At 43.8% G+C, this 19953-nt stretch overlaps 2 protein-coding genes and 1 long non-coding RNA gene across 8 annotated transcripts; all 3 read right to left on the bottom strand.

Annotated features, from left to right (window-relative positions):
- Nucleotides 1-706: 706 nt before the first annotated feature.
- Nucleotides 707-2843, bottom strand: LOC127141762 (uncharacterized). Of its 4 annotated transcripts, none has more exons than XR_007812271.1 (3): nt 2806-2843; nt 2031-2723; nt 707-1635 (listed from the first exon to the last, which is right to left on the bottom strand). It is a non-coding gene; the product is annotated as an uncharacterized LOC127141762 (long non-coding RNA). The 4 variants fall into 4 exon arrangements; XR_007812272.1 differs by lacking the exon at nt 2806-2843 and having other exon boundaries at nt 2031-2149; nt 2257-2789; XR_007812269.1 differs by lacking the exon at nt 2806-2843 and having other exon boundaries at nt 707-1055; nt 1550-1635; nt 2031-2784.
- LOC127141763 (origin recognition complex subunit 1-like) lies at nt 847-4883 on the bottom strand. Its single transcript, XM_051069049.1, has 8 exons — nt 4146-4883; nt 3878-4005; nt 3445-3617; nt 2820-3255; nt 2653-2723; nt 2031-2149; nt 1550-1635; nt 847-1055 (listed from the first exon to the last, which is right to left on the bottom strand). The coding sequence occupies exons 1-8, from the start codon at nt 4238-4240 to the stop codon at nt 847-849; spliced, it is 1317 nt and encodes a 438-aa protein (XP_050925006.1). The 5' UTR covers nt 4241-4883.
- A 131-nt stretch (nt 4884-5014) lies between these two features.
- On the bottom strand, nt 5015-17935 carry LOC108876360 (NACHT, LRR and PYD domains-containing protein 12). 3 transcript variants are annotated; one of them, XM_051069046.1, is made up of 8 exons: nt 17500-17935; nt 16958-17140; nt 16152-16256; nt 15635-15864; nt 13619-15422; nt 8662-8838; nt 6578-6751; nt 5015-6299 (listed from the first exon to the last, which is right to left on the bottom strand). In XM_051069046.1, exons 2-8 carry the CDS (start codon nt 17107-17109, stop codon nt 6287-6289), a joined length of 2655 nt encoding a protein of 884 aa, XP_050925003.1. In that variant the 5' UTR covers nt 17110-17140; nt 17500-17935; the 3' UTR covers nt 5015-6286. The 3 variants fall into 3 exon arrangements, with proteins under 3 accessions (XP_050925003.1, XP_050925004.1, XP_050925005.1); XM_051069047.1 differs by having other exon boundaries at nt 13619-15419; XM_051069048.1 differs by lacking the exon at nt 16152-16256 and having other exon boundaries at nt 17500-17933.
- Between the last annotated feature and the right edge of the window lie 2018 nt (nt 17936-19953).

Below are 19953 nucleotides of genomic sequence, written 5' to 3'. Positions count from 1 at the left end.
ACTGGTGTCCAGTGTTCCACCCGCACTGTACGTGGCCGACTTTTAGATCATGGCTTAAGGTCCTACAAGGCTGTCAAGAAGCCCCTGATCAATGAGAGACAGAGGTTAGCCCAAGCACACAAGAACTGGACAGCCAGGAACTGGAAGAAGATTCTGTGGTCAGATGAGTCCAGTTTCCGGCTTTGTCCTCCTTCTGATAATGTGAGGGTACACAGGTGGAGCTTGGTGGCATGGTGGAGGCAGTATCATGGTTTGGGGATGCATGAGTGCTGCTGGTGTTGGTCATCTCACTGTCTGTGATGGCACATTGGACACATGCTCCCTTCTGCACGTGCACTGTTCCATCGAGGTCAAAACTGGATGTTTCAACAAGATAATGCTCCTCACCACACATCCAGGGCCAGCAGAACCCACTGAAAATCTGTGGTGGATTATCAAAAGGTCTGTTTCAAAGCATAAACCAAAGAATGTAGAAGAATTAAAAGCAGTAACTCAAGAAGAATGGGACAAGATTCCCCCTCAACAGTATGAAAGGCTTGTGGGGAACATGCCAGCCAGGATTAGAGCTCTACTGCTAATGGAAGGACTACTACATATTCATTTGATGATGTGATGGTTTATTTTTGTTCAGTTTTGAACACATTCTGTTATTTGTTGACTTTTATACCGACAATGTTGAGAACTGACGTATTGAAACTGTCAAGAATTTAGTTTTGCGCAGCAATCTTTATTATGACAAACATATGAAACCTAATGTACAGAGCAGCGTCATTGCGTAACATTAAATATGACTTAGTTCACACGGGTCGTTATGACGGGCTGATGGCGGTAAATATGCCGCGTCTCTCAGTGAGTGTGGGCCGCCGACGAACAGATGAATGTATGTTGAGTTTCGGCAGAGCAGCTCGTGGAAATCCAGCTCCTGGGGTTTTCGACCAGCACACAGTCCGAGCCGTCGTTAGACCCGACGCGACCCTGCGGCGCCCCCCTCAGTCTGGAGAAGGACACGGACCGACCGTCAGCCCACATCCAGCGACCCGGACCTCCAGACAGACCTGAGGAACATGGAAGAGGAGTGGGCTACCTGGAAACTGGACAGTGACGGATCCTGACCGGGACACTCAGCAGACACTGGGGATGATTTAGTATTCTCATCCTAAATCTCTTTTTTCTGTATCTGGACTTTACATAAATCACTTGTTTCAGCCTGATGAAAGTCACAGTATCAGGTGATGAAGCACGATCGCAGCCTTAAAAGTCCTGAAAATGTTACCAAGGTGCAAGCAAACAAAAAGAAGACAAGTTTATCAGTGGACCTGAAACAATCAGAGAATATTAATGATACTGCTGTCAACTGGACTGTGGTCCATGAGGATTTCTGCAGGTCCCCCACATTAAATTCAAGACTTATTAGGCCTGTAATAACACTTCAAAGAATGGCACAAAGCCTGCAGGGAGTTTTCAGGACTGAACACAGAACACAACGGTTCTGGACCTTGTGAATCTTTGTTGCACGTTGAATCCGTCACTGATGAAAGCGTTCACTCACCGATCCAAAATGGCTTCTTCCCGGCAAACTTCCACAGCCAGGTCATGTCTCTCCTGGACTTCACGCTGGTCAGGCTGCTGTTAAAGCTGACACAGTGGGAAGAGGAAATGTTAAACACTCTGTCAGACAACTTGTTTATGCTCAGTGTTATACATATTTAAAGGCCTCACAGACCACCTGTTACTTCTTCTTGTTCTTTGTGTCCTCCACTTGAAGTTTACATTTTGTGTATTTAATGTCTTATAGATCTGAAAATGATCAAGTATTAAAAAACATTTGACTCTGAGCTGCCCTCTAGTGGATGTACGCGGGCAGTGACAGTTCCACCGTGTGAGATGGATGCATCTATTTTCATACAGGAAGCATAAACGAGCCTTTGTGGCAGCTGATGGCAGATTTCATCCCAGCTGAGACAGAGTTTCATGATGAAGATGAATGAGAAGATATTTTGTCGTTATAAATAGTGAAAGTGTGTGTTTACAGCAGAGAGCAGGTCCTCTCGGCGCTGGCCCAGCTGGCCACAGACGAGCTGAGGATGTAACAACGTCTCCTGTAGTGAGTCCAACCGTCAGGACACGAGCTGCTGACCGACTTCCCTGTCTGAGGACACAAACACAGGAATTCATCACACGACGAGAGGATTCTGCTGCAAGACAACCAGCTGTCACAGACAGACAATAACAAGTGTTCAGAGGCTGCATTTATACCTGACTTTCATCCAAACAGCCTTTTCTTCTTCCTCTTAGCAAAGTAAAAGAACACACAGTCCCTCATTCCTGCTTTCTGATATTTTAAATACTGCTGTGATTCTCTGAATCGGTGTGTGATTCTGCTTTTTAGATGAGTTATCTTGTTATTTGTGGTCTTGGTCTCTCTTCCAAAAGAAACGCTCAACGATACGACGACTTTCAGAGACAAAGTGTGAAGTTTCTGCTTCATAGCGCATGTTTGTGGATTTTTCTCTTGAAGGATGAGGTCGACTATTTTCTACATTTTGAGAAACAAAAACACTCTGTGGTGACGTACAGGTGTGTTATTCACTCATCTGTCATGGATCTCTTCAGTGACTCCTCTAGGCTCTCTCCACTTCTGGAAGACAGGACTTCCTTCCCCGACTCCAGCTCCTGGTCCAGCAGCTGGCTCAGGATGTCCTCTCGGGTCATCTTCTCTGGACCTGACGGGACGAGGAAACAAACACACACCTGAGTCGACTGTGGATCAGTGAAAACACCTCCTGTGTGTTTTTAAACACTCACTGCTCAGCTCCAGCTTCTTGCGGACTCCGGGCGTCTGGCCGAGGCGTTCGAGGCGTTCCTCCTCTTGGCGCTCAGACATTTTAGGGCCGACAGTTTGGTGGCAGAGTGCAGGGACTCGGCCTCGGCGGCGGTAGCAACCTTCCCCGCGCTCATCGTGGCCCTGCTGTACCTCACTTCCCCTGAGGAGGCTTTGCGCAGGATGGCGGGGTCCGGCGTGGGCAGGGCACGCCGAGAGGGGCCGCGAGACGCCGGAGCTGCCGCGGGCGGGGAGCAGGGGGGCGAGGGAGGGAGGGAGGGTTTGGGACGGGGAGGAGGGGAGGAAGCCGGAGCCGGTTCAGCGGAGGCAGAGTCCACCACCCTGAAGGTCTTGGAGTCCCAGGACAGCTTCACATACAGAGTGTCTTTATCGTCAGAGTCCGGGAACGGGGCCGCTCCGTCCAGGTGCCTCACCTGTGAGAGAAAACAGACGGAGTTAAAGGGCCAGTTCAGACAAAAACACAAGAAAGCTGCTCTGTCCTGAACCAGGACCACAGCTGCAGAGGGACAGTCCTGGTTTCAGACAGATGTTACTGTGTGGGTGGTAGAAGTTTGACAGAGTGCGGTCAGATCCGTCTGCACCCCGAGAGGACCAACAATCACCTGCACAGGTCTGAGGATGGACTCGGCGTTGACCTCGTCGTCACAGCTGCGACCCTGATAGTAGAAGATCTCCTGCGGGTGAGGCTCTCTGCCCAGCAGCTTCAGTTTGCTCGGAGGCACTTCAGACACGCGGACGAACCACTGAACCACCGCCTTCTTCTGCTTCCCGCTCTCTGACACACAGCAGGAGGAAAGACACGTGAGAGACGTGAACCTGAACTCATCATGACCAACGGTTGTAGTTGATCCCAGTGGGAAGGCTTTGTCTTCAAACTGTGTCTTTATTCTCTCCTCTACCTTTCCCTGTCTGCACACATATATGATGAGAATAAAGGTCTGGAATGATGCAGTATTTTAACCGCTAACTGCACACTCTGTACAGGTGCAGTCTTCCACAAACTCGGCTACTTCCGGCTCCTCCTCCGGGACTCACCGTCACCGAACAGCCGGATGACTCTGGCCACGTACGGGTTGTCTTCATCCTCCCCCTCGATGAGGATGTGTTGGCCGGTGGAGATGACGGTGGTCCTCGGGAGACCCTCCACACTGATGGACAGAGAGCTGAGACACAGACCGAGAAATGACTCAGCGCCGCTTTGATTCATGTCACAATAAAAGCGCAGAGAAGTTGATTTGTCCAAAATAAAAGCATGAAATGTGATGAACAGTCAAAGCTGTGGAGACAGAAGAGTCGTCCTCACCTGTATTCACAGGTTTTTAACTTCCTGTTGAAACTTAAAGGCTCTCCACGCCACTTGTAGACTCTCCTGACTCTCAGTCTGGTGAAATACTTCATCCTGTTTCTTCTCTGTCAGATTCAACTCAGGAGAAGAAACACTGAAACACAGACTCTGGTCCCGGACTGAAGCCGATCTGCGCCGTTTATCTGCCTCGATTCAGAACCAGGATCGTGAAGGACGAAGACGTTACAGAGACACCGAGGACACCGAGAGAAGCCGTCTGCATTTCCCGCGAAAATTACGTCACTTCCGCCGCGTCACCAGCGTGTCGGAGACTTTAGCGCCACCTGCTGCTTCGGAGGGAAAATACCTCCTGAATATCTGTTGATTCCTGTCAAATCTCTGAGAGTAAATCCTCCATATTGACTGTATAACTGTGCTGTTCTAACACACATGTTCTACCGGGTGGATACAGACAGTTTCTACATCAGGCTGATATATAACACAGGTGATACAGGAGGAATGAAACAGTCCAGGTGAGCAGTCTGTCCTGGATCAGGAAGATACAACACAACAGCTCAGGTATCTGAATCAGCAGCTGCTTCATTTCAACACTTTGAACCTGGAGCAACAAAACTCAGGTGAAAAGACTGAAACCATGTTTTCATGTTACAGCACAGAAACATTCAGTGTTGTTCTTTCCTGAACTCAAACCAGCACTGACCTCTGATCAGCTTCTCTCTACATGCATGGTTCATACTGACCCTGTGCTGCCTTCAGGTGACTGTAGGAAATATCTCAACTACAACCTGGAAACGTTTTCAGCAGCTGAAGTTTAAAACAAAGTGTTTCTGACTCTGAGATCAAATCAAATCTGTCAGGCTCAGATATGAAATCTACACTTTATTTTTAACATCATGTCACATCCAACGTCAGTGAACAAAGAAGCAGAGTGTTGATGACAGAAGTACAGAGCTGCAGACCATTTCAATGACTGTGTCACTGTCATTTCCTCACTAAAACCTCTCTGCAGTGTCCTCTGACTGTGCTGCTGATGACATGAGAGAGGAGCTGATTCAAATGCTGGGTTTGTCTTTACTACTGTACATCTGCAGCAACAACCTTTACAAGCAGCAGCCAGTGATTTGTGGACTTTTTCAGTCCTGGGTTTTACCTCTCAGGCTCCACTCCACCTCTGATTGGAGGAGGTTGTTATGACTAAATACCAAAAACAGCAGAACAACCTTTTCTTCTTTTCATAGTAACTGTGTTTTTTAGTTCATCTAATGTTTCCTCCAGTATAAAGATCAGACAGATCCTCCATTTATAGTCAGATTATCTGCACTGAAGCTTTGGTGTTGTCCTTCACTTATAAGTCACTTTGGATAAAAGCATCTGTCAAATGAGTAAATATAAATGTAATAATATTCTGCTATAAAAACACCAGAACTCAACACCAAAGATTAGTTAGTAAAGAAACAGAAGGTAAATATAAAAACATATTATTCAACATAAAGTGATTTAAAGTGCAGTTAATTAGTGATTAGTGATGAAATCAATGATACTTGTTGACTCGCCATTATAATGGACAGATGAACATTTAACACAACGTTAATGGAAGAGATGGAGGATAAAAACAACATGTTCCTCCTGTACAATAATACAGTGTGAAGTTGAGCTGAAGAGAACATGAGGCTTCAACAGTCTGAGTTCAACTAATGGTCCAAAGTTCAAGTGATTTCAGAATGAAATTCCCTCTTTGTGATGCTCAGCCAGGAAACTGTTGAGAGCAACACAAACAGACTGGAACTGTGGAAGAGAATGACTTGATTTGTGTAACACTGCTGAAGCCTCAGATTAACTTCAGCTCAACGTTATCAAGTTGAAGTCCAGACACACTGATGATGCTCTGTCAGATCCAGAGGAACACACAGGGATGATGGTGGACTGGACTCTGTGTCTGACAGTGGAGCTGTTCTCAGATCAGTTCAGACTGCAGCACTGAGAGTCATCTCCACTTCTTCTGATTCCTCTGTCAGTCACTGCTGGATGAAGCTCTCCTCTCCACTCTACCTCCCAGTAACATGGTCCAGTCAGAGCCTCTCTACACACAAGCTGCTGCTGCTGCTGCTTCAACATCTGGATCATCAGGACACAGCTCATCACCACTTCCACCTGCAGAGAGAGAGAGACAGAGCAGAGAGGAGGTCAATCAGTGTTTACAGAGACTCTTCATCAGCTTCTGGCTGATCTGATTGGCTGACTGTTCTCTGTCTCTCTGTCTTTCTGTCCAATCCTGAAGCCTGTCACCATTCTCCTCTCACAGCTTCACTGAGGAAAGCAGCCACTGAGAAGGTCCCAGCTTTACAGGAAACACTGGATCTTTGCTCTGATACTAACTGTGTTTAGGACAATACTGATGGAAGCAGCATGGACTGACTCCAACTACTGACCTCACAGTCTCCAGTCTACAGTCTGGACTCTGCACAAGATCACACAGCTCCTTCAGGTCTGAATCCTGCAGCTTGTTTCCTCTCAGGTCCAGATGTCTCAGATGGGAGGGGTTGGACTTCAGAGCTGAGACCAGAGAAGAACAGCTGATCTCTGACAAACTGCAGTTCATCAACCTGAATAAAGAATAAAAGATGTAGATCAAATCATTGATAATCAGATCTGTCCTAATCAATGATCTTTTCTCTAAAATGAGTAGAGTGACTTTGTCCTTCTGTTATTGTGGATCATCATAATGTCAGCCTTCTACAGACATCATCCAAATGTCAGCTCAACATTCATACACCTGTTCATGTCAACACAGATTCATAACATGCTGCTGACCTCAGTCAGTCTCTAACTAGAGGATCAATATCAGATCAGACACGTTGGACTAAAAGTCTGTTTGTTCTTTGGTTTTTTACACCACCTTCTTCTTCCTGTGTTTTGTAGCTGAGCAGGTTTGTGTCATTAGGTCCAAGTCTGCAAAGCAGCATGGAAAAGTTTCAAAGAGCTCACTGTTGGTTTGAATAAATCATGGCCTTTAACCTCTGACCTCTGCAGTAACATGGTGTTACAGTGAGTGTATGTGTGTGTGAGAGTGCAGTCAGTCTACAGGGTCATCAGGTGAGCACCCTCTCAATAACTGCTGTTTCACTGAGTCGGACCAATGACACCCAGAAGGCTCAACAGTGTGTCAGTGTCCCAGATCCAGCCACACTCTCAACACAACCCTCCACCACAGCTTCAATTCAGTCCAGTATCAGCAGCCACCAGTATGCTAACCAGCTACAAGCAGCTAACTCCACGTCAGGCTGCTCAGCATGTTGCTACCATCAGCAGGATCCTGCTCAACCCACCAAGCAACAGCCCAGCGATCACCCTCAGCTGCCTCATCTTAGCAAGGAACAAAGCATCCACTCACATTTACACAACTAGCCTGTTAAGATCATTAAGAGGCTAATTAGCATGCTAACAGAGTGCTACGCTAACAAGCAGACTGCCTGAGCCACCATATTTACTCACCTTGGTAATCCTCGAAACAAACCAGCTGAGCCTCTTCATTTTAGCAGCAACAAGTCAAACACTTGTGTTTAAAGCTTGATGAGTTCACACTACAGGTTCTGCTCTTACCTGTCTCTGCCTGTCTCACCTTTCTTCTAACCCACAGCCTGGAAGTGGAACTGGCTGCAGTGTCAGCCATGTTCTTCACTGCCTGCTTTAGACTCAGCTCTCTAACAGCCAGTTCAGGTAACAGGGACTGATCTGCCAACAAAGCCCTACAGCCAACCTCCACTGGACCTTAGGTCTCCAACCACACTCCTCTGCCTCTGCTGCCAGCTCTGTATATCTGAGCTGTTTCCTCTCATAGGACATTTCTACTGCGTCCTCCCATGGTCCTGTCAGCTCCACAACAACCTGCTGTGTTTCTGTCCACAACACAACATCTGCTCTGAGATCAGTGGGAGTGATCTCCTGAGGAACTATGGACTGTTTTCCTGAGTCTACTCTCATGTGTCAGTCCCTCCCTGCCTTCAGCTGTCCTGCATCATGCACTTCCTGAGTTCTTCACCCTCTCAAACAAGTCAAATCCCATCTTGTTTCCTTTTTTTATCCACTGACTTTACCTCTGAGAGCTTCCTGCTGCTGGACACCTCAGCACCTGGTGATGTCTCCAGGTGAAGCTCAGAAACTCAGATTTGATGGTGTCATTCATCATCATCACCTCTGTGACTTCAGCTTGGTGCAGTATTTGTTTGATGAAGACAGATGCAGCTTTTGTCACGTTCAAATGAGCAGATCTGATTTTCATCAACTTTCTTATTTCAACAAACTTGTACCTTCTCTACTGCTCTAAATCACAAACACTGTGACTGGTCTCACCTTCTTCTTTTTCTACTAATTACAACAGAGAGTCTTTTCTCTTCACCAGCTCATTTTTAAATCCTCACACAGAAATCACTAAAATGTACCAACCAATGAAAAACTCAAACTTTAAAGATTTGAACTGAATATAGACAAAAACAGCTCCAGTCAGTGAACTGACCTCAGAGTCTCCAGTCTACAGTTTGGACTCTCCAGTCCAGAGGACAGTATCTTCACTCCTGAATCCTTCAGGTCCCAGTTTCCACTCAGGTCCAGTTCTGTCAGATGGGAGGGGTTGGACTTCAGAGCTGAGGCCACGACTTCATAGTGAATCTCTGAGAGTCGACAGTTATCAAGTCTGTGATTAGAGAAAATATAAAATCAGAATAAAATCAGACAGTTTGAAATGAAAACACACTCAGTGTATATGACAACACAACATGATCAACATCTGCTCTTCACATCTGTGGTTCAGCTCATCTCATCTTATTGTGTTTGACATGAAACAATAACTCTCATCACTCTCTCTCAGACCTGCAGACTTTTAATGGGAATCTTTGTTTTGCAGATGAAGGGAGGGAAAATGACGTCACCTTTATGTTTCCATCATGTGATTTGATCCCAGAGTCAGAATGAAGCCATCATGTTTAGAAAAACATGTAGATTGTCCACTGTTTTTAAACTGACTCCAGAACATTTCTGATGAGTTCAGCTCAGAGAGTTCAGGCCAGGAGACAGAGCTGCAGTCTTACACGCTTCTCTGTGCCTCCTTTAGAACAGTCACCCCTCCATTACCCTATAGAGACTGTGTCTGCCCCCCGACCATTTAAATTAACTAAATCGAAGATCAACAAAAGAGGAGTTAGTCACAATAATCTAATAAAAATCAGCACATCCACCTCAAATGTACAGCAAAATAAAATAATTAAATGCGGATTACTCAATATCAGATCTCTCTCATCCAAAGCTGTACTAGTAAATGATCTGATATCAGATCACCATCTTGATCTATTCTGTCTGACTGAAACCTGGCTGTGTCAGGATGAGTATGTTAGCCTGAATGAATCAACCCCCCCCCAGTCATATTAATACTCACATTCCCAGAGACACTGGCCGTGGAGGTGGAGTCGCAGCCATTTTCAACTCCACTTTATTAATTAACCCTAAACCTAAACTCAATTATAATTCATTTGAAAGTCTTGTTCTAGTCTGTCCCACCCAAGGTGGAAAACATTAAAGCCAGTTCTATTTGTTATAGTGTACCGTCCTCCTGGTCCATACTTTGATTTCTTATCTGAATTTTCAGAGTTCCTGTCGAGTTTGGTTCTTAAAACAGATAAAGTTATTATTGTAGGCGACTTCAATATTCATGTAGATGTCAACAATGACAGCCTTAGCTCTGCTTTTTCCTCATTACTAGACTGTATTGGCTTCTCTCAGTGTGTAAATAAACCCACTCACTGTTTCAGTCACACTCTCGACCTTGTTTTAGCTTATGGTATTGATATTGAACATGTAACAGTCTTCCCACACAATCCCGTTCTATCAGACCACTTCTTAATCACTTTCGACTTCATATTGCTGGATTATGTATTATCAGCAAAAAACATCCTGACTAGAAATATTTCCGATAATACAGTAGTTAAATTCAAGGAAATGATTCCCACTAACTTAGGTCCAGTGCCTCATCTTAATTTTGCAGAAGCTACTCCCTCCCAGCTTGATCATCTTGTAGACAGTGTTGCAGACTCATTACGTACCACTTTAGACTCCATCGCCCCCCTAAAAATGAAAACAATAAAGAGAAAGAAGCAAGCTCCATGGTTCAACTCCCAAACCCGTACACTGAAACAAACAGCACGTAGGCTTGAAAGAGTGTGGCGTTCCACCAAACTGGAAGAATCCCACTTAGCTTGGCAGGATAGTGTCAAAAGATATAAAAAGGCCCTCTGTAATGCAAGAAGTGCCTATTACTCATCATTAATAAAGGATAATAAGAACAACCCCAGGTTTCTCTTCAGCACTGTAGCCAGGCTGACAGAGAGTCACAGCTCTATAGATCCACGCATCCCTATAACCCTCAGTAGCAATGATTTTATGAACTTTTTTAATGATAAAATCTCTACCATTAGAGGTAAAATTAATCACATCCTGCCTTCAATCAGTACAGATTTATGTCATAACACAGAATCCATAGAGTCAGCTGCAAAACCTAACCTTGACTCCTTTTCTCCCATCGACCTAGCCCAGCTCACATCAATTATCTCAGCATCTAAACCTTCAACCTGTCTCTTAGACCCCATCCCAACTAGGCTGCTTAAGGAAGCTCTGCCCTTAATTTGCAGTCCTGTATTAGATATGTTAAATCTGTCCTTGTTAACAGGTTGTTCCGCAGTCGTATAAAACAGCTGTAATCAAACCTCTGCTAAAAAAGCCCACTCTAGATCCAGATGTATTAACCAATTACAGACCTATATCTAACCTCCCCTTTCTTTCTAAGATCCTGGAGAAAGTAGTTGCAAAGCAGTTGTGTGACTTTCTACAGGATAATAGTTTATTTGAGGTTTTTCAGTCAGGATTTAGGTTGTATCACAGCACAGAGACAGCACTTGTAAAAGTTACGAACGACCTCCTGATAGCATCAGACAACGGACTTGTTTCTGTACTTGTCTTGTTAGATCTCAGTGCTGCTTTTGATACAATTGACCATCACATCCTTTTACAGAGACTGGAGCACTTTATTGGCATTAAAGGAACGGCACTAAACTGGTTTAAGTCCTATCTATCTGATAGGCTTCAGTTTGTACATGTTAACAACTACTCCTCCATGTACACAAAAGTTAGACATGGAGTTCCACAAGGGTCAGTGCTTGGTTCAATCCTCTTCACTCTGTATATGCTTCCCTTGGGCAATATTATCAGGAAACACTCCATAAATTTCCATTGTTATGCAGATGATACACAGCTTTATCTGTCAATGGAACCTGATGAAACCAATCATCTAGCCAAACTCCAAGCTTGTCTTAGGGACATTAAAATCTGGATGACAAGCAACTTCTTACTACTAAACTCAGATAAAACTGAAATCATTATAATTGGTCCTGAACACATCAGAAACAAACTTTCTAATGATGTAGTTCCATTAGACGGCATTGCCCTGGCTCCCAGCTCCACTGTAAAGAATCTGGGAGTCATCTTTGATCAGGATTTGTCCTTTAACTCACACATAAAACAAACTTCTAGGACTGCCTTTTTTCATCTGCGTAACATCTCCAAAATTAGACATTTTCTGTCCCAAAAAGATGCAGAAAAACTAGTCCATGCATTTGTTACTTCTAGGCTGGACTACTGTAATTCATTATTATCAGGCTGCCCCAACAAGTCTCTAAAGACTCTGCAGCTGATTCAAAATGCTGCAGCACGACTACTGACAGGAACTAGGAAAAGAGACCATATTTCTCCTGTGTTAGCCTCTCTACATTGGCTCCCAGTCAAATCTAGAGTAGAATTCAAAATCCTCCTCCTCACATACAAAGCCTTTAATGGTCAGGCTCCATCTTACCTTAAAGATGTCATAGTCCCCTACAATCCCACCAGGACTCTGCGCTCCCAAAATGCTGGTTTACTGGTGGTTCCCAGAGTTTCCAAGAGTAGAATGGGAGGCAGAGCCTTCAGTTATCAGGCTCCTCTACTGTGGAACCTTCTCCCAGTTTGGGTCTGGGAGGCAGACACCCTCTGTACTTTTAAGAGTCGCCTTAAAACTTTCCTCTTTGATAAAGCTTATAGTTAGGGTTGGCTCAGGCTTGAACCATCCCTTAGTTATGCTGCTATAGGCCTAGACTGCTGGGAGATCTCCCATGATGCACTGAGCTCCTTTCTCTCTCTCTCTCTCTCTCTCTCTCTCCCTCTCTCTCCACAGTATGGATTCATATCCCATGTTACATGTTACTAACTCAGTATCTCCCCTTTCCTGTAGTATTGTGCTCTCCCGTCTCTCTCTCCTCTTCCGTCTCTCTCTCCTCTTCTGTCTCTTTCTGCAGGTATTTCTGCCTCTGGAGCTGTAGAGTCTGATCTGTGATGACAAGTCTCCTGCTGCTCCTACAACTCCACTCAACACCTGCTGCTAGAATTAGAAATTACTTACACTGCTATTAGTTGTATTGCTGTGTTAGCAGTTAATACTTTAATTATCACTACTATCATTACTACTGCTGTATTACTGGCCTCACCTTACATCTGATATGGAACCTGTGTTATGCTATGTTCTTCTTTCGCTATTCTCTACCCCCTCTCCCCTTTCTCTCCTTCTTAACCCAACCAGTCGAGGCAGATGGCCGCCCACCCTGAGTCCGGTTCTGCTCGAGGTTTCTGCCTCTTAAAAGGAAGTTTTTCCTTGCCACTGTCTCCTAGTGCTGCTCATGTTGGGATTTGTTGGGTCTCTCTCTGTAAATACCTATTTTAAAGAGTCTAGACCTGCTCTATATGAAAAGTGCCTTGAGATGACTGTTGTTGTGATATGGCGCTATATAAATAAAATTGAATTGAATTGAAATTGAATAGAGAACAATTCAATAGAATCTCTGTTTGCTGCATGGTTTTCACATCATGTCATCAGAAGAACAGGACATTGACCTTTGGTGTGTATAAGAAGACTGAATTCTCCTCTACAGCAACAAGAGAGAAAACACCTGAGAGTTTCTGTCTCATTTAACATCATATATGGAAAGACTTTCAACTATTACCATTAAACTTCAACAACTTCACTGTTTCAAATGAAAAGTTGAAGAAGCAATAAAGCTCATCTTCACTCTTGGTCTGGTGTGACCAGTAGTTGATGGAGGCTAATGTTAATGTCAGCAAACTTTAAATAGATAATGTTGGTAAATGACATTACTGAGTCACTTCACTCATTTGATGACTTTTCTCTACTTGTTCCATCATGTTTTAGCATTAACCATTAGCCCAGAAGTGTTTGTTGTTACCACAGTGACTGCTGTTTGACCTTTTGGATAGAAAATGTCATCACTTCATCATCTTATCCTGTTAGACATTAGACAATCATTTAATACTGTGTAGATCTGAACAACTAAACTACTAATCTACAGACTGATAATTGTAATGATCATGTCTGGACTCACCGAGCCTTTCTGCAGTTCCTCACAGCTGGGATCAGTCTCCGTCGCCCCTCTACTGATGTCTTATACTTCTCCAGGTCCAACTCATCCAGAACCTCCTCTGACATCTGCAGCATGTAGGCCAGAGCTGAGCACTGGATCACAGAGAGTTCCTTCTCTGATCTGTTCTCTGACTTCAGGAACTCTTGGATCTCCTGATGGACTGAGTGGTCGTTCATCTCCATCAGACAGTGGAAGATGTTGATGCTTCTGTCAGGAGAGGTGTTGTACATGTTCATCTTCTTCAGGTTGTAGATGGCTCTCTGGATGATTTCTGGACTGTTCTCTGTCTGACCCAGCAGGCCTCCTAAGAGTTTCTGGTTGGACTCCAGAGAGAGGCCATGAAGGAAGCGAACAAACAGGTCCAGGAGGCCATTTTTACTTTGAAGGGATTTCTCCATGACTCTCCTCAGGAATTCATCCAGAGACAGGTTATGGTATGTGTTGTACCAGACTTCTCCCAGGAACTTCTTCAGTACCTGTGTCTTCCTGTTGGTGAAACAGTGGAACATGTAGACTGCAGCCAGAAACTCCTGAACGCTCAGATGAACAAAGCAGTAGACTGTTTTCTGGAAGATCACACTCTCTCTTTTGAAGATCTCTGTACAAACTCCTGAGTACACCAAGGCCTCTGTCACATCAAGACCACACTGCTCCAGGTCTTCTTGGTAGAACATGATGTTTCCTTTCTCCAGTTGTTCAAACGCCAGCCTCCCCAGCTTCAGAAGAACTTCCCTGTCAGCCTCCGTCAGCTCCTGTGGACTCGTCTCATGTCCCTCATGGTACTTGTTCTTCTTCCTCTTTGTCTGAACCAGCAGGAAGTGTGAGTACAGGTCAGTCAGGGTCTTGGGCAGCTCTCCTCTCTGCTCTGTAGTCAACATGTGCTCCAGAACTGTAGCAGTGATCCAGCAGAAGACTGGGATTTGACACATGATGTGGAGGCTCCTGGAGGTCTTGATGTGTGAGATGGTTCTGTTGGACAGCTCTTCATCACTGGATCTCCTCCTGAAGTACTCCTCCTTCTGTGGGTCAGTGAAGCCTCGTACTTCTGTTACCCTGTCAACACATGAAGGAGGGATCTGATTGGCCGCTGCAGGTCTGGAAGTTATCCAGACCAGAGCCGAGGGAAGCAGATTCCCCTGGATGAGGTTTGTCAGCAGCTCGTTGACTGATGACTTCTGTGTGACGTCAGACACAACCTTCCTGTTGTTGAAATCCAGTGAAAGTCTGCTTTCATCCAGGCCGTCAAAGATGAACAGAACTTTACAGACAGCCAGCTTCTCTGCTGTGACCTTCTGTAATGTTGGATGGAAAACATGGAGCAGCGTGAGAAGACTGTACTGCTCATCTCTGATCAGGTTCAGCTCCCTGAACGAAAGCAGAACCAGCAGACTGACATCTTGGTTTTCCAAGCCCTCTGCCCAGTCCAGAGTGAACTTCTGCACTGAGAAGGTTTTTCCAACACCAGCGACGCCGTTGGTCAGAACCACTCTGATGTGTCTCTGTTGGTCAGGTAAGACTTTAAAGACGTCCTGGCACCTGATTGGAGTGTCATAGAGGGTCTTCTTCTTGGAAGCTGTCTCCAGCTGCATCACCTCATGTTGGGTATTAACCTCTTCACTCTGTCCCTCTGTGATGTAGAGCTCAGTGTAGATCCTGTTGAGGCGGGTTCTACTTCCTGTTCCATCAGTTCCTTCAGTCACACGTTCACATCTCCTCCTCAGACTGATCTTATGTTCATCTAAAACCTCCTGCAGACCACTATCTGCTGAAAGACAACAAACACTGTCAGACTAAAGAAAGACAATCTGATTCTTTTCATCAGCTCCAGAAAAACAAGCAGAGAAAAGCTTTTTCATGTTGTGCTCTTTAGAATCATCTTAAATGTCAGAGCTGTATGATAGAACAAATGACTCTGTAGAAAACAACAAGTCCTGTTTTCACAAATGATGACATCAGCAGACACATGTTCAGTCTTACTTTGTACAGTGCTGGTCTGACTGGCTGTCTGCAGTACAGGTCTGGATCTTTGTCCACACTGGGGACAGGAGGAGTCTCCTGAGGGACCAGACTGGTCCCAGTATGAGGTGATGCACTGTCTGCAGAACCAGTGTCCACAGGTGGTAGAGACTGGATCCTTCAGGACGTCCTGACACAGATCACAGCAGGACAGCTGCTCCTCCACAGAAACACCACTCCTCTTCTTCTCTCTGTGAAGACATCAACACATTCATTATGAGATGTTACATCAGTGGAAGACAAACCTCCAGGTCAAAAGATGAACGCAGCTCTACAGTCTTTACATTATCTGTAAGATGAATCAGCAGGCTGTGTGTAGAAATTCACATTCCCTTGTTCCATTTTTTATGCATTTGAACAAGAGATGGTTCATTTAAAGATGCATTTTTAAAAATTCAGTGTTGTAATAAAGGTTATTAAACAACATTAGAAAACTGAATCATCTTCAGGTCAGTTCACAGTAGAAACTGTCTCTTACTTTGTGTCTGAGGGTCCAGGTTCATTACTGAAGTGTGGAGGAAAATCTTTAGACCAGTCACTCTTCATAGACAGACAGCTGGATCCTGGAGACTCTGCTCTCCGTCTGTGGAGAAAACACAAACTTTACACATTTTAACTCTTGTAAAGAGCAGATGTATAGTTTAGTTGAGGTAGTCCGTAGCTGTGAGGGATGAACTTTGATTTTTTTAACATGTATAATGACGACAGCTTTGCAGATGGTTCTGGTGATTTATTATCGTGGAATACACATTAATAAGTCCTAAAAATAGGATGTTTCCAACATGTTTTAGAAACAGTTTAGAAAAATGTTTAATATCATGAATCAGATCCAAGATTGGAAGAAAACAAGAGATGGTATTTGTGGCAGTATCAACCAGATGTCTAGAAAGGAAGTGGCTCAAACTAAACAATCTGTCCTCTGCTACTCAACCTGAAATACTGGTTGAAGAAAAAACAATAAATATTTCAGAACAGTTGTTGAGTTCTCTTCAGTGGAGGAAATAAGGCTGTCAGTGCTCAAACATCAAATAAGATCAGCAACAAAGAGCACGTATGTATGTGAAACAATGGACTTCAAAACCAAACATTTAGTTACTTAGAAGATATTTGTTGTTGTTTAGTTGCTGCACATTTTGCCTGGGTCTTGAATGTTGTTCTTTTACATTAGGTTAGATTCCTATGTTAATATCTCCAAGAGATGAGACTCACAGAAATGATGTAAGTTAGTTTTCTCACGTCTATTAAACAACATTAGAAAACTGAATCATCTTCAGGTCAGCTTACAGTGGAAACTGTGTCTGATGACTGTTTGTGTCTGAGGGTCCAGGTTCTTCACTGAAGTGTGGAGGAAAATCTTTGGACCAGTCACTCTTCATAGACAGACAGTTGGATCCTGGAGACTCTGCTCTGTCCTCCTCTTCCTCCAAATCATTCATCTTCTCTGGTCTGAGAGGTAAACCTGTAACACTGGAGACACACACACAGTTTAATAAACCCAGTCACTTCTCCATCTTAGTTATTTGACATTAGTAGAATTAAAACCATGAGTATTTTCTATCCATCATAAAGACAAACTGTGACTGTGGTTTAAACCCAACAACTGCTCAGACTTCACATAAACATCACATGTTCCATATTTATCTGTGAGAGCGAAGAAACCAGGAAAATAAAAAAGGGAACAACATGTGAAGATGTGACTCTGAGACTCTGTGACTTTATACTGGGGGTTTATCTATAATACAGTACGACGGTCTAAACACAAACATTCAGCAGATGAATCAATAATGTGAACAATCATTATTTATAGACCTGATATTATCACTCACCCTGCACACGTCCTGTTTATTTCTGCTGTGGAGTCAAAATGGCGTCTGGACTGACTTCATACTTTCACTTTCAGTCTTTCTCCCTGTTTGTTTCGTCCTCTTCTCTTGTTTTCTCTGTGTTCGGTTCAAACCTGTGATTCCGTTATATCCTCTTTCACCCTCCTGTCTTTCTCGGCGCTGGACTCACAGAAAACCAACTTTTCTCACGATTTTACTTCGTTAAACTTCGACGAGCTTCGACCTCTGCATTAAAATCAGCGCAGTAACGCTCAGCCGCTCCTAACGGAAATAAACGGTTGGAAAAGTCGCTCCCAACGTTCAACAGTCACTCACAGCTCAAACTATGAAGCTTTCAGATGAAGTTTTCTGACTGTCCGCGCGCTGTTAGCTACGAACACGGAGACGACGCCTTCGATTTCCGGTGAAAGTTTATTTTCCGGGTCTGTTGTGCAAATACTCCTACAATCCACCAGGTGGTTGTTTGAACGTGACGTAGGATCCAGGTAGAGTCTACGTAGCCTACGCTGTCGTGTGTATTTACGTTAGTGTGCACGTGTCGCTCTGCAGGTTCTGAGCTAAAGAAAAATCTAAAGGTGATTCCATTAGATTTTAATTATCCAGGTCATAAATGAGCTCAGATTCATTTGATCAGCAGCTGGAATAAACCCAGAAACACTGCGACTCTAAAGTCATTAACACTGTTATTTTTGAAGTTTCAGTTGCTCAACTTTCCTTCACTTCTATTATACTTTCTTCCATCCAGACATGTCAGTGCTGTGAACTGGTGAAATAAAAGTCATCACACAGGTTCTGCTGAAAGAGTGGAGGAAACAGGAAACATGTAATAAAAGAAGAATAAAACTAGTTTCATCATGCAAACAGTGTAATTTACTCTGTCCAACTTTGTTTCATCGCAAAGCATCATCAAAGTTCTCTGTGGTGTTGTGTCGCCCTCTGCTGGCCACACCACAAACCTATTACAGCCACAGTTGTAGACAGTTAAATCCTGAATGAAGTGATAAACAGCTTCAGTGGTTCAAAGTAGCTGCAGTCAGGCTTTAATGTTAGAAAATAACCTGAAGTTGAAAATGAGTGTTTACAGTCTGTTGGTGAAGACTTCAATCTTTGAAAGAAATATTTTCAGCTGTACATGTTTATCTTTGTGTGTGAACCTGAAGCTGTAAAACTAACATTTTAACAGTGACAGCTGTGATGATCAGTTTTTATATGATATCATTCAGTTCTTCCTCCTTATCTTTTATTGTTTGATCAGAGGTGGACCTGGACCTCATGGACCTGGACCTCGTTCTGTTTCCAGGCGGTGATCAGCTGCTCAGAGGAGATGTAATGTTTATGGTCTTTAAAAGACACTGCACTGCTGACATGTTTTACCCAATAATCTTGTAATATTATATCTAGATTTAAAGTTATTATTTATTAAAACACACTTGTGGAGGCATACTCTGTTTAGTGCAATGGCAAACTGCCTTTATCTATATATTTATTTATTTATACCTGGAGGCAAACCTGTTGTGAATTTACTAATTAAAAGGTTGTTTGTGGGCAGGTATTATTGTAAAAATCACGTAAGAGGTTTGCCGTAGGAAAGTACAGAAATACTCTGCAGGTGCCACAGAAGATAAAAAGCATCACAAAGTACTGATGAGTGCAAAGGTAAGATATGTTTTTAAAGCTATGGCCTGACGGAGGTGCTGTGGTGGGTGTGGTTTTCCGAGTGGAACAGTCTCTTTTACACAGAGCAGTGGGTGCATTTCTAGTCTGATGAGTCACGACAATCACTTGAGTCCAGACATCATGGATAATATTTTCACTGTTAGACTGTCCTGGTCTCTGCATTATCTCCACTAAAATGATGCTTGTCCAGCTTTGTTTCCATTAAGAGCTACACTGGACATCTCATGCTCCAGAGGAGACCGTCAGGATCTGAAACCTGGCCTGATGAGGAAGATGTCTGATGAGTTCAGTAGGTGGGAAATTCTGTGGTTCGTTGTACTGAATCTAGCTACATTTCAAAGGTACTGGCTTTTTTTTACTGAATATTTTAAGATCTACACCAAATACAACGCTAAATATATTCATCACCTGTAGTGGAAACCTTACTGGTTGGGTCATTATTCTGATAAAGGGTTTATATCAGGAAGTAGATGAATCATTTAACTACACAGATCCTTGGTAAACAGATAAGAAAAGAGAGCTAATTCTTTCACTTCAAACAGAAATTGAAGTTTTTGTGTTTCAATGGACTATTTCTATTTCTAATTCAGTCAGTAGCTGCAGCCCACACTTTACCACAGTATCCTGTTCCACCTAGTTCAGCACCCTTTTTCTAATGGTTATGTCTCTTGATGTGCACCACATCCTGTGTGACTTTTTTAATGGTTGCACTATGCATGACTTGGTTTTGAAAACATCCTGTACTAACCTTCACTCAGT

Source organism: Lates calcarifer, unplaced genomic scaffold (genome assembly GCF_001640805.2).
Source record: "Lates calcarifer isolate ASB-BC8 unplaced genomic scaffold, TLL_Latcal_v3 _unitig_5745_quiver_1697, whole genome shotgun sequence".
NCBI classification, from domain to species: domain Eukaryota; kingdom Metazoa; phylum Chordata; class Actinopteri; family Centropomidae; genus Lates; species Lates calcarifer.
Note: the sequence above shows the minus strand (reverse complement) of the source record. Positions and strands in the feature narration are given on the sequence as shown.